The 14,141-nt window shown below is 41.7% G+C and overlaps 1 protein-coding gene across 1 annotated transcript in view; it reads right to left on the reverse strand.

Annotated features, from left to right (window-relative positions):
- The window catches only part of OCA2 (OCA2 melanosomal transmembrane protein), a 516,129-nt gene that overhangs the window by 402,776 nt on the left and 99,212 nt on the right, over positions 1-14,141 (reverse strand). Inside the window, exons 3-5 of the mRNA XM_078078703.1 lie at positions 9,242-9,340; positions 5,567-5,755; positions 1,010-1,067 (exon numbers count right to left, since the gene is read on the reverse strand). Coding sequence (XP_077934829.1) covers positions 1,010-1,067; positions 5,567-5,755; positions 9,242-9,340 — 346 coding nt within the window. The remainder of the gene's footprint in view (positions 1-1,009; positions 1,068-5,566; positions 5,756-9,241; positions 9,341-14,141) is intronic.

The following is a 14,141-nucleotide window of genomic DNA, read 5'->3' on the forward strand; positions in this document are numbered from 1 at the left end:
GAGAAGAGGAGCCTCTTCTCACGCATAATCCCACGTGCACACACGCAGAGCCCCGAAACGCATGCCCACCTATGCAGATAATGAAAACCAAGTACTCACAGCCACATGTGGTCATGTGCAGTTTCCAGTCATGCAGGGTTCAGCCTGGCCGTAACCTCAGGATGCATAGAAGAGGCACAGCCACACATGTCCTGGAGTCCACACTGCCCAGGCATGAAAACACCACCCACACACCCCATCCTTGCTCACAATCTCACATGCAGTCACAGCAGCAGGCACCAGCCACCCACTGGAATCTCCCAACAATGGTGCAGACAAATTCTCTTATGCCAATGCTGAAAATTGGTACGCACCCAGAAACAAGACCCCAAGCACAGACACGACCTCAAAACGATCACAGACCACAAATGACCCACATGTCCCACACAGGCATGCAGACACACAAACACGCAGCAGGCACAGAGCACCTCACATCCACATGTGCACACACAGACACACACAGCCAGGCATGTACACACACATTTGTACACACACAGATATGCACACCTGAGCACAAAGAATCTCACACTCATTCATTTGGCAAAATACTGAGCACCTGCACTGTGATTCCAGCTAGGCTACATCAGGATACACACCACACAAATGCTGGCAGCAGGACACACTCTTGGGGCCACCCATGATGCTGAACATGCCCAAGACAAATAAAGAGTTTTATTGCGTGTGGTTGAAAACAGAATTGGTAAGCCACTTTCAGGTGGAAAGTCAGACCCAAGGATGAAGCTAACTGCCTTCTACAGAGCAAAGCCAAGTCCCCAAGGCTTCTGTTGTATCACAGCAGAGGAGCATTGCTAAGGGGAGGCCTCCCTCACCAACCTCAGCCCACAGTCCCACATGCCTTCAGCATCTCCTCCAAAGAAAGGTGTGAGCCCCATACCTTAGGTGCCTTGCTACCCAGCCCAAGGCACCCTGGGGCTCTGCTGACCCAACAGCAGAGCTCTGTGATACTCACAGAGCACACCACCACAAAGATAAACAGGCTTGCGACTTTCAGCCACCGTACACAGCGCCTGCAAGAGAAAAGGTAGGACCCAAGTCACACCAAAGCAGTCCTGTTTGCATGTGCCCAGACTGCCAAACCTCAGACACCTTTCTGAAGCTTTGGATAATACAATCACAAAGCACATGTTAGGAATTCTTTCCATAATATGGTATAAAGGAAGACACTGCTGACCTATAAATATATGGCCTCATGAAAAGCAGCTTGGTGAAGGTTACAGAGGAGAGCAAAGTTAACCTAGTGTTTGCACATGTTTCATGCTGGAGATGCTAAAATTCAAATTTGGAGGCTCTTCCCTAGCATTTTGAAGGCTGAATTTCCTGGAAACAGGCCTTATATGGGCTCTCAGATTCATATTTATCAATTATATTCCCCTAAGTTTTCTGGAAAGTGGGAATATGGATTTGATCATCAAATATAAAAACACTGAACTGAGATATAATCAAACAATTCAAAAAAGAAATTACAGTGCTGTCACTGGTTGTACTAGCAGAGTCTTTTAAGAATTGCTTCAGAGATAATTAACAATCAGGCCATGCTCTTGGCCCACTCTGCAGTCTCCTGATGGTGTCCTGACCCAGTCACCATTATACCTTTCTTAACTGTGGCTCTCAGGGCCCAGGTAAGTCTGAGTCTAGCCAACCCTTTGCAGTCTTTCCAGTCCCATCTCTGCTCCATCCCTGTATGTGAAGGGTGCTGGTCCATAGCCTGTGCTTGACATTTGTTTGTAGAATGCAGAAGGTCTATGTTAGGACATCTTTTTCAATACCTTTCTGATCTTTTCAAAATGGTAAAGTCTTATTTTGCATTCCCTTAGATTTAATGAATTTGATGGATAACCATTTCACACTTCCAAATTATGACTCAACAGCCCCTATTTAAATGGGAATCAAAGCTGGAGGTATCAGAATCCCAGATTTCAAGATATACTACAAAACTACAGTAATCAAAACAGTATGGTACTGGCACAAAAACAGACACATAGATTAATGGAACAGAATAGAGACTCCAGAAATAAACCCATGCTTATATGGTCAATTAATCTACAACAAAGGAGGCAAGAATACACAATAGGGAAAAGACAGTCTCTTCAATAAATGGTGCTGGGAAAACTGGACAGCTACAGGCAGAAGAATAAGCCTGGACTACTCTTCTGACACAATACATAAAGATAAGCTCAAAATGGATTAAAGACCTAAATGTGAGACTTGAAACCCTAAAACTCCTAGGCAGTAATTTCTTTGACATTGGCCATAGTATTTTTCTAGATATGTCTCCTAAGGCAAGTGAAACAGAAGCCAAAATAAACTACTGGGACTACATCAAACTAAAAAGCTTCTGCACAGTGAAGGAAACAATCAACAAAACAAAAGGCAACATATTGAAAGGGAAAAGACATTTGCAGACAATACATCTGATAAAGGGTTAATATCCAAAATATAGGAAGAGCTTACATAACACACACACACACACACACACACACAATTAGAAAATGGGCAGAAGACCTGAATAGATGTCCTCCAAAGAGGACATACAGATGGCCAACAGACACATGAAAAGATGCTCAACATCGTTCATCATCAGGGAAACACAAATCAAAACCACAATGAGATACTACCTATCAGAATGGCTAAAATCAAAAAGACAAGAAATAAGAAGTGTTGGTAAGGATGTGGAGAAAAATGAACCCTCATGCACTAATGGTAGAAAGTTAAATTGGTGCAGCCATTGTGGAAGACAGTATGGAGATCCCCCCAAAAAATTAAAAATAGAAATACCATATGATCCAATAATTCCACTACTGGGTATTTACCAAAAGAAAACAAAAGCATTAATTCAAAAAGATACATGCACCCTTTTGTTTACTGTAGCATTATTCACAATAGCCAAGATATGGAAGCAGCGCAAATGTCCATCAACAAAGGAATGGATAAAGAATGTGTGCATATGTGTGTGTGTGTGTGTGTGTGTGTGTGTGTGTGTGTTTATATTTACATTTACATATAATGGAATATTACTCAGCCAAAAAAAGGACAAGATCTTGCCATCTGTGACAACATGGATGGACCTAGAAGGTATTAGGCTAAGTGAAATAAGTCAAACAGAGAAAGACAAGTACCATATGATTTCACTCATATATGAAATCTAAAAAACAAAACAAATGAATAAACAAACAAAAATCAGACTCAGACCTATAAATACAGAGAATAAACTAATGGTTGCCAGAGGGGAGGGAGATAGAGGGATGGGCAAAATGGGTGAAGGGGAGTGGGAGATAGTCTTCTAGTTATTAAATGTACAAAACATAGGAATAAAAGGTACAGCATAGGGAATATAGTCAGTGGTATTTTAAGAGCATTGCATGGTGACAAATGGTAGCTACACTTGAAGATAGCATAACATATACATTTGTTGAAAAACTGTGTTGTATATCTGAAATTAATGTAACATTGTATGTCAACTATACTCAAATTAAAAAATAGTAATAAATAAATGGGAATCAAAATGATACTTCTTTTTTAAAGCATGAGGCATTGATTTAACTATTCCAAATACAAATTTTTTTCTACATAACAGACATATACAGCAGAGATGACAATCCAAAATACGTTTTACAAGTTTCCCAATGATCATACATGGTACATTTTAGACCTGTTAAAAAGAATGGCACTAAGTCTTTTAGTTCAGTGGCAAGCTCAATGCAACTATTCCATGAATCCTAGAAGATAAAGCAACTACAGAATGTAAAGTCTCAAATGTACTTGTTTAAATTTTTCTACGGTGTGGGACAGTTGAAGAACCTGGCATCCTCTCGAGCTGTGAACCAACCAGTTGAGGAAGGGTGTTAACAGTGTCAGAGCTCACCAACCTGGTGGTCTTTAGGGCCAGATCCCTATTCACACACTTTCACACAATTCACTTAATTTCATAGCAGATTCTGTGGCCAAATATTTGTCATATATATGCTGGCAGCTGAGACCAGTAATCACGAAAAAGCAACACAGGGCTGGGAAACATGTTGGGAAACATAATCCCCATGGTCAAGCACAGGTGGGGGATATGGAGGTCACATCCCTGCCGACCCCCCTCAGCTTACATGCTGCATGACCCCAGGCAAAATCCTTATCCTCCCTGAAGTCCCTTCCTTCATCTACCTCTCAAGATTCCTAGAAGGGTCAATAGAACAATGAGAGTGGGCCTCTCTGCACACAAACAGGTGCACTTTGGGCATGCAGATAGGTACATTTCTAATCAGGCCTTCAAACAGCTTCAGAAAAGACAGGTACCCTAATGTAGACAAACAATAATACAATTATTTTATAGCTACATAGTGTCTTCTCACCTATCCATGAGCTTTCCCACAGACCATCTTAGCAGGAGCCCTTGCAAGGCTGTGTAGTGAGGGAGATACAAGGTGACAAGGAAACAGCTTAACGGATGTGTCTGCCTCTGCTGGTCCCTCGGCTACCTCAGAGCATATCTGGAATGAGGACCTGGTGGTCCTGGTCCCCAAGCCTTATTCTGTACTTAGAGATGCCACTTCCAAACATGTCACTCTCAACAAAACCTTTCTTTTAAATAAATGTGCCTATGGAAGCACAGCAGACAAAGTAGGGAGAGCAAAAGTACTCCAGCTCTGGCTGGCCAGTTCGCATGGTCCAACATAATGCCCTCAGCTTTCCCACACACATGCATGCCTAAGTCCTCCTCTGCATGTGCAAGCATAGCTTTTCCACCACCACTACCACCAACCCCCTTCCTCACAGCCTTGGGGTCCCAGCTCACACCAGGCTGGACAACACAGCTTCCTGAAGGATGAGCCCTGGCGCAAGAGCCAACCCTTCTAATAACATGCTTCATCACCAACTACAAGGGATAATATCAGTATTAATATCAATAATAATATCATTTTAAAACACCACAGGGGGGACACCTGGGTGGCTCAGTCAGTTAAGCGTCTGCCTTCGGTTCAGGTCATGATCCCAGGGTCCTGGGATCGAGTCCCACATCCGGCTCCCTGCTCAGCAGGGAGTCTGCTTCTCCCTCTGCCTGCCACTTCCCCTGCTTGTGCTTTCTCTCTCTGTGTCAAATAAATAAATAAAATCTTGTCATAAATAAATAAATAAATAAAACACAACACTATACCACAGGGACTGCTGAAGTGAACTGATTCTATCTGCAAACTGAGGTCAAGCCATGAAGACCCCCACAACACAAACAAGGAGTGTAGGATGTCAGTCATTTGTTTGTAACTGGGCTTTCCTTACAGGCTCCACACTGATTAGCAGTGCCACCTTACATATATACCAGGGCCTGGAGAAAAGGTAGATAACCTTCCAGGAAAAGTGCAGCCTGGCCAAATGTGAAAACCCTTCTTCCTCACCTTCACTCTGTTGGTTGGGAAGGATGCAGTGAGGGTGAGAACCACCCCTAGCCTAGTCCCAGGCAAGTGGGATGCTCTGTGCAACCATCACCCTGTGCCAGTGCTAGCACTCCAAGTCCTCCTACCTCAGCTTCAAAAGACGGAACCTGATATGAGCGCTGTCCAGATGCTCCCCCTTCTCTTGGGAGGCAGATCCAGAGGAACCAGCCAAGTCTTTGCTCAACAGGGATCCTGCCTCCCACTCAGCTGAGCTCTTGCCCCAAGATTCTTCAGCAGTGATGAACTCTGGATGGCAAATAGGCATGCACCATGACCTGGAAAGCAAGGCTTTGTGGTTATTTTCACAGAAATAGTAGCATCTCCAAAATAAGATTTCATTTCAGTGGTAAGTATGAAATGTGGAATCAATTCTGGTTTTTAAAAGGACCACAGACATTTTAGTGCTGTCAAACTGGTGGGAATGGGTCTTTCTTGACATCACAGAACACTTAGCTTAAGGAAAATCATTTGGGGTCATGCATATGATTTGTGGACCTTCAAGAAACATCAGCTTGTTCTGAGTTTGGAACTTTCCAATAAAGCCGTTTCTGGCTCAGACTCACTCCAGTCCATTTCAGTATTTGCTTTCTCCTTGATTGTGCTGGAGTTCTCAATACCTAGTTGTTACACTTGTCCTGAAGCAGAATGAGGGGTGTAGGCCTACAATTATCTTTCTATAATAGAGCTATAGGGAAGATGGTCTACCTGGCTTTTTCACCCAGCCTATACATGAGCATGAGCAGGAGTGGAGAACATCAGTGCTGGACTAGATGGGCCCAAGAATGGAACCTCTATCTAGAAGGATGATTCAAAAGGAATCATAAACTTTTCTCAAAATTACATGTGGACTTCTTAATGAGGAATTCTTAATCTCAGGAAACAAACTGAGGGTGCTGGAGTGGTAGGGGGTGGGAGGGATGGAGTGGCTGGGTGATAGACATTGGGGAGGGTATGTGCTATGGTGACCGCTGTGAATTGTGCAAGACTGTTGAATCACAGATCTGTACCTCTGAAACAAATAATACAATGTATGTTTAAAAAAAGAAGAAGAAGAAGAAGATAGCAGGAAGGGAAGAATGAAGGGGGGGAAATTGGAGGGGGAGACGAACCATGAGAGACGATGGACTCTGAGAAACAAACCGAGGGTTCTAGAGGGGAGGGGGTGGGGGGATGGGTTAGCCCGGGATGGGTATTAAGGAGGGCACGTACTGCATGGAGCACTGGGTGTTATACACAAACAATGAATCATGGAACACTACATCAAAAACTAATGTATGGTGATTAACATAACATAATAATAATAAAAAAAGGGAAAAAACTAATGATGTATGGTGATTAACATAACATAATAAAATAAAATTTAAAAAAACAAAATTACATGTGGACACATCCATTTACTTTTGGTTGAATCTCTGGGCTTCTGAACAAACCCTCAGTTCAGATGCGTTTGACTCTAGTGAGGTTGCACCAAGCCCAGTATTTTCATGTATTGCTTGGAATATTCATGGGATCACCCTCTGACATAACGGGCCATGATCTTAGAGACCAATTTTGCCTCTCAAGCCCAACTAGCTCAACAGGGCATTGTGATTCACCTGAACACCTATAATTGCTTTCAAACTGGTTTACAACAAGAAAAAAAAAGTCTTATTCGTAAAGAGAAACCCAAAGATGCAAATTAGGCTGCATGGAACAAATATGTAACAATAGCAATCGATGCTGACAGTGCTGCAAACTAATCAATACTGAAAACAAAGAGTTCTGTGACTGGGAAATATTTATGTGTGAGGAATGATATCACGACCCCCTCCACTGGTGAACAAATACGACCGTAACAAAAACTGGAACTAAGGAAACTTCTTTTAGAAGTGGCAAGAAGAAAGCTAATGCCAGTATATCTAGAACAATGCTGTGCAATAGAATTCTCTGTGGTGATGGGCGTGTTCTCTCTCCTATCCAGTATGGTAGTCACACATGCTCATGGGCCACTTGCAGTGTGTAACTGAAGACTGAATTTTTAATTTTAATTAATTTTAATTAATTTAGCTTTGAATAATGCCTGTGACAAGTAGCTACTAGGCTGGTCAGTGCAGATGCACAGCATGCTCTGCTCCTAATACCATCAGCTGCATATTCCTGCCCTCAACACCTTGAAAAGAAGGAAAACGTTTTATAAGCAAACCTGACCCATGTTCTGCTCCTCTGTAGGTATGTAGTTTTTGACTTGAGGCACAGCTTGGCATCCCGGGGCATGTTTCTGTGCTCCATATGCCCAGGACAAATGCCCACACATTATGCTTTTCCAATGAAACATGAGTTCTAAAATAACCTTCATGATTTACCAAGTAATTCAAAGGAAAGCATTAAGGGAATTGATATTTGAAGTGTCTGTTTTCAAAGTTATTTATTAGGAGAAATGGAGAAAAATTAAGTTATCCTCCTGGCTGCAGGGACTGTGCTGGACACTAGGATGTGAGATGAAGAAGAGGCAGGCTGGCAGGCATAACCATGGAACATAAGGCATGTTCTAAAGTATGGGCATGAATGTGTATTTGAGAGCACAGAAGCATTGACTCTTGAGGGAGCTGTGGGGGACCAATGTTTCACAAAGGAGGTGACATTTGAGCCCCTTTGAAGTTGAGTGAGACCGTCCTGGAGAGCCAGAACAGGAGGAAGTTCGTCTAGTCAAAGGGCTCAGTGGGAACTTTTGCAGGAAGACACACCTTGTCATCAGAATCTCCTGGAGGGAGCCAGATTGTCCCTGCACCAGGAGGTGATTAAATCCACATTCTTACACCCTATCTAAATGGGGTGAGTCTTTGGCAAGTGAGGCTAGGAATCCACATGGCATACAAGTACCCCAAAGAATTCTGATACACTCTATAAAGTATGAAGTCCCATCCACATGGTTGCAGACAGGGCTGGAAAGAGGGTGGGCAGCTCCTCAGAGGATGGGAGGGAGGTAAGGGCAGGTAACACGGTAGCCTGCCTGCCAATGCAGGTGCGTGGGGTCAGAGGGTAGAAAAGGAAGAGTCCACGACAATGCCATCAAGTTTGTAATGTGCAGGGAGTCAGGGGATACTGAGCAGGTGGTTCAGGCTTCCGGAAGTTTGTCTGCAAAAAGAAGAAGAGATGAGCTTGGAAACCGGGGCAGGGCCCTTCATCCTAGGGGACAGAGTTATCCTCCAGATCAGCTCTGCTCAGAGATTCCAGAACCATCCTGTTTGTACCCAATAGGACCTCAAATTTGCAGGAAGTGGAGGTTCCTCTTAAATCATACATTTTTAAACCTTACCACTAATGACATCTGAGCCAGATAATTCTTTGTTGTGGGGAAGTGTCCCTTAACATCTGCAGGATGTTAAGCAGCATCCCTGGCCTTACCCTTAAATGCCAGTAGTACCCCTGCCCCAGCTATGACAACAAAAAAATCTCTCTGGATGATGCCTTCCTTACCCCTGGTTCAGAAGCCCTGGCCTGGTAAGACAGCCCATCAGAGCTGTGTATATGCATGAATGTGCACATGTGTTATTTAATCACTGCAGGGGTATGCTCAAGGTTATTTGGAAATTCATGAGCCACAGACTACAACTACTAGAATCATGAATATATCCTACACTGAACTGACAGGGATCTGGCAGAGACCAAACAACATGTCAGAGAAAAATTCACATCTCGGGAAGAAATTCTCCAGTATAAGTGCCAAGGGCAATGTTCAGAGCTTTCTTAATTTTATAAGAAGTGGGTGGGGGGAAACTCACCCTTTATCTTGTGAGGAATTTCTCAGCAAAGGAGTGTTTTCTGTAAAGCAGGGGTCTTTTGACCTGGAGTTGAAGAACTGAGGTAAAGAAGAGTGAGACCTGAAAGACACAATGAAGGAAAAAGGATCACCAACACAATGGTGGAGGTGTTCACTGGTAATTGGGGCTATATCCAAGAACACGCCTGAGATTCAGTGATAAATTTTACACTGAATTTTATATCTGAATTGTAAAAAGCTGGAGTTTTAGGAGAGACAATTAGAAACAGCTCTCCTCCCCAGCATAACCATGTTGGCAGTACAAAACAAAAACTCACATAAGGGACCAGATGCTGTAGGATTGATACTTTTAGGCTTTGCCATTCCATGCAGAACTTTTCATGGAGAAAACCATTCAGAGTCTGACGGGCCTTTCTATACTCAGAAAATTCTACTTCCTAAGATCACAGTATTTAAATATCACATATTGAAAATATCCTACTGGCTTCCCATCAAAGACCAAGCAGCAGAAGTCCAGGGCCCACGGGGTCAAAATGAAATGGTAAAATGGCAAGGAGGGGTCTCTCAGGGGGATGGGAGCCACAAGTGAAGCAAAGCAAAGGCTCACACTGTGTGGGAGCCCCTTCCACTGTGCTGGCCTGCACTAGAGGAAGGGCCACCATAAACTTATCCAAATCAGGAGCCTTTAAGATGGAAGTAATTGCACAGGCACAAGAGAACCCACAAGCATATATGGTCACCTCATTCAAGGACACATGACGTTTAAAAGCAACCAGCTCTTCATGGAAAGCTGCAGAAATCATTTTCATTCCTGTTGGGAATATGTCCTTTTATACACAAATACACTGCCTTTCCTTAAGGAGCCCAGGCCACACAGAGCTGCTGTGAATGCCATGAAACACTCACCTGGGCAATAATACTACTTCAAATCATAAACACAGAGAAAGGAAAGAAAAATATTCCCACCCCCTTTTCTCCTTCTCATTCCAACATGCACCTGTGACAACAGTCAATAAGACCCTGGTTTCATGGGTAAATGAAACCAGGGCCCTGAGCTGTGTCCAACAATACCCACCACTCCACACTGAAGCCAGGAAGAGAGTCTGTCTTGGGCCAGCAATGTGTCCTCTGAGTAGCACCTCTGGGCAGCCCTGTGCATTTTATAGGGGAACACAGATGTGAGAGGACTCTGTCCTCAGGAGCTTTAATAGCCAGGGAGACAAGCACAGCATAGAACAAGGTGTAGAACAGATGCCCTAACTAGCATGCATGAGAGCAGAGGTGGAAGATGAGTTCCACTTGAGGGATTTAATAGTTTCATGCACTTTAGCTGTTAGCTGTTCAAACTGGCTTAAACAATTAGTTGGGCTTTTAAATTTTTCATGTCTCATAACTGTAAATAAAGAAGGGCCTCGGGCACATTTAGATAAATGTCTCAATGAGTCAACTAATATCCAGTGTTTTCTGTTACTCCCTGGCGTGGTCTGTTACATAGTATTTCTGGGAAAGGTGACTGTTACCATGACCTCATTCACATTATTTAACCACTCTGAGCTTCCATTTTCTCATCTGTATAATGTGGATTTAAAGGAAAAACTCAGTAAAGTGAGTCACACTAAATTAGGAGATGTAAATGGTAAGCATAGTTCGGCTTCAATTCAATTCCATTATTTCTATTACACTGTGACCCTCTTATGAATGGCTGCCATGTTATTTCCATCTTGTTTTATCTGGTACCTTAACTGGTACCCAGTTAAATGTAGGTGCTTAAATACTTAATGAATTAGTTAAATCCCAGTAATCATAGCTTGTTTGCATGAGGTGTCTTTTTGACTCAATGGAACAGTTTTCTAAAGCATTATTAGATCAATAATGTGCTCAGAATCACCACTGACCCTCTGAAGAGCAGAAAATGTTCAAGAGAGTGGAGGTGCTGTTGCTCCTTAGAAAGCACTACCCACAGGTTCTCAGCACAGCTCACAGCAGCACCACATTGTGCAATGCTGAGAACTCACCTTATGGCCATGAAGGAGGAAAATTGGAAAGGGGGAAATGTCAAGAGTACATTTTATTTTCTCTGAGGTGTGCACATCTGGCTGATTTCATTATTTAACATTTCTAATTGCACTTTGTGTACACACAGTGTTTTATAATTGTAGATAAGTGTACAGGGAGCAGTTTCTAAGCTTTTTAATATTTAGTTGTGATTCTAAAGAGCCAAAAATAAAATTAAGTTTTGCTAGGAAATTACCCAGAGACTTCAGGCTATTCCAAATTTAAACTTAATCTGACACTGTCCAGACATTATTTTCCATCGTTCCAAGTCCATTTCTTTTTTGCAAAGAAGAGAAGCTCAGAGAGGGCTTTAGACCCTGTTACTTCACAGGATCCCTGATCTGCTGTCCTGGAAGATAGAAAACTCAGAAACTACATATAGAGAAGATCCAGGATTGCCCAAGAAACACATATTTCGGAGTCATTTTTCTTTCTGACTTAATTAAGGTAGAATATATTGATGAGATCTATATTATTCCTGACCTTTTCTCCTGAAAAAAGAAATCTCATTGACATTTCTCTGACTTCACATCTAAGCCCAGGTGTTTTCAAAATTCACGAAATTCAACAGTATCTATTTTCCCTAGTGTCTCAACAACTCTGTATACATGTGCAAATTTCATATATGCCTGTAAACTTATAAGCGGCAATACTTATTTGAATAATTTGGAAACTACAGAAGAGGATAACAGATAAAATGATTGTATATAATTCTGTATTTCAAAGATACCAGCTGTTAACATTTAAAGACTCTTAACTATAGAGAACAAACTGATGGTTACCAGAGGGGAGGTGGATGGGGGGATGGGTTAAATGGATGATGGGGATTAAGGAGTACACTTGTTGTGATGAGCACTGGGTGTTGTGTGGAAGTGTTGAATCACTATATTGTACACCTGAAACTAACATTACGCTGTATGTTAACTAACTGGAATTTAAATACTTTAAAAGAACTTCCTTTCGGGTTTTTTTTTTTCCTACATATAAACGAACAGTTTTAAAGTCAGCACTGGGTGTTATATGCAATGAATGAATCGTTGAACACTACATCAAAAACTAATGATGTACTATATGTTGGCTAATTGAACATAATAAAAAAATAATAATAAAGTCAGCTTCAAATATATACATGTCCAGACATACATTCAAACAAATAAATGGCTTCGTCCTCTAATTGTTTAACTTATCATTAGCATTTCTGTGTTATTAAATGTTCTTCTACAATGTGATTTACATGTTGGCATCATATTCCATTACATGGATCACCACATTAGGCTTAACCATCCATCTGTTGTTGGAAATTTAGGGAATTTCTAGTTCTTTACTAATATAAGTAACAAACATTATGAGAGTCCTAGTAGATAAGTCTTTGTGTGTGCCTCCAAAAGTTTCCTAGAACAGATTCCTAGAAGTGGAGTCACTGGGCAAAAAGTGTCTTGGTGTTTATAGTCCACAGAGAGCCTTACTATGCCTTTCAGTTATGGAAGGGAACAAATCCCTGTCCCCAAAGCCCTGCGTATTAGCCACATTTTAGATCCTTAAACAGTAATTTTAAACAGCTAGAATTGATTCAGATCCACCATTGTCAAGAAATCTTGCTGCTGTGATTGTAAATAAGCCAACCTGCAAGATGGTACAGTGTGTTGGCAATACCTCCCAGCCCTCCCCTGTCTATAGTTTTCTTAGCTCCAGACACCCTAGTTCTTTCTAGATCCAAACAGCAGTCTTATGGTGCTTATGTCATTTTATTAAGAAAAAAGTATCTTAAAAAAAAGAAAAAAGTATCTAAGAATGTTAAAAAATATTGAATACCTAATATATTAACACTTCTGAGAAGATTCACATTTCTAAAGGCCAGACAAGAGACAATGATTAGTGCAAAGGACACGCTGGAGAGGTAGTGGTTTGGTTATCAGTGGTAGAGGAAGAAGTTTGCTCTCATTCTTTCTCAAGCTCTGTATGATGTAGAGACCATCAATGCAGGACAGAAGCCAACTCTGCTTGGCAGGGAACCCAGAGCCAGTAACAAGGAGTGCAAAATGATTCCACTGCCTTCCTCCCTCTCTCCCTCTCTCTCTCTGACTCTTGTTTCTGGCATGTTTTCATACTGGATTCACTGGTCCAAGGTACCTTTCCAGAAGGAAAAAAGCAAACCAGCAGGCTGGGAAAAGCTGGGTTTGCCCCAAAAGTGATCACACAGAAAACAGTCAAGTGTGTCCATTGAGAGAAAGCAGATCTGAGGAAGGAAAGTGAGCAGGGAAGCTGCCACCCACTCATGTGCCATTTTTTAGAAGAGTTGGGAGGAGACTGTAATTCTTCACCCAAATATAGTCAGAACTTCAGAGTCTATCATTGTTCTGTCCAAGCATAGCCAGGCTTTTAAGTTTAATTAAGTGCAAAAAAGGGAGCCTATAGTCCAGGCTGCTCAGAGGCAATGTTTGTAATCAGTTGTGAGTGAAGAAGTAGAAAACATGATGGCAGTTTCCCACTTCTTCAACCTAACACCCCCACTAGTTATTTTCTGCAGGATTTAAAAAATAAATGCATAAAAATAATGATAAATCTATGCTAATAGGTACATAACATACAAAAATGTAATTTGTGATATCAATAACAAAGAGGGGCAAAACTATATAGAAATAGAGTTTTTGTATGCAGTTGAAGTTAAGTTGATATCAATTCAAATTTGGTTGTTATAACTTTAGAATGTCATATCTAATTGTCACTGTAAACACAAAGAAAATATAATAAAACATACACCAAAAAAATGAGAAGAGAATCAAAACATGTCACTACAAAAAGTCAACTAAACACAAAGGAAGGCAGTAAGGGAGGAAGGCAATAAT

This window comes from Halichoerus grypus, chromosome 8 (genome assembly GCF_964656455.1).
Source record: "Halichoerus grypus chromosome 8, mHalGry1.hap1.1, whole genome shotgun sequence".
NCBI lineage: Eukaryota > Metazoa > Chordata > Mammalia > Carnivora > Phocidae > Halichoerus > Halichoerus grypus.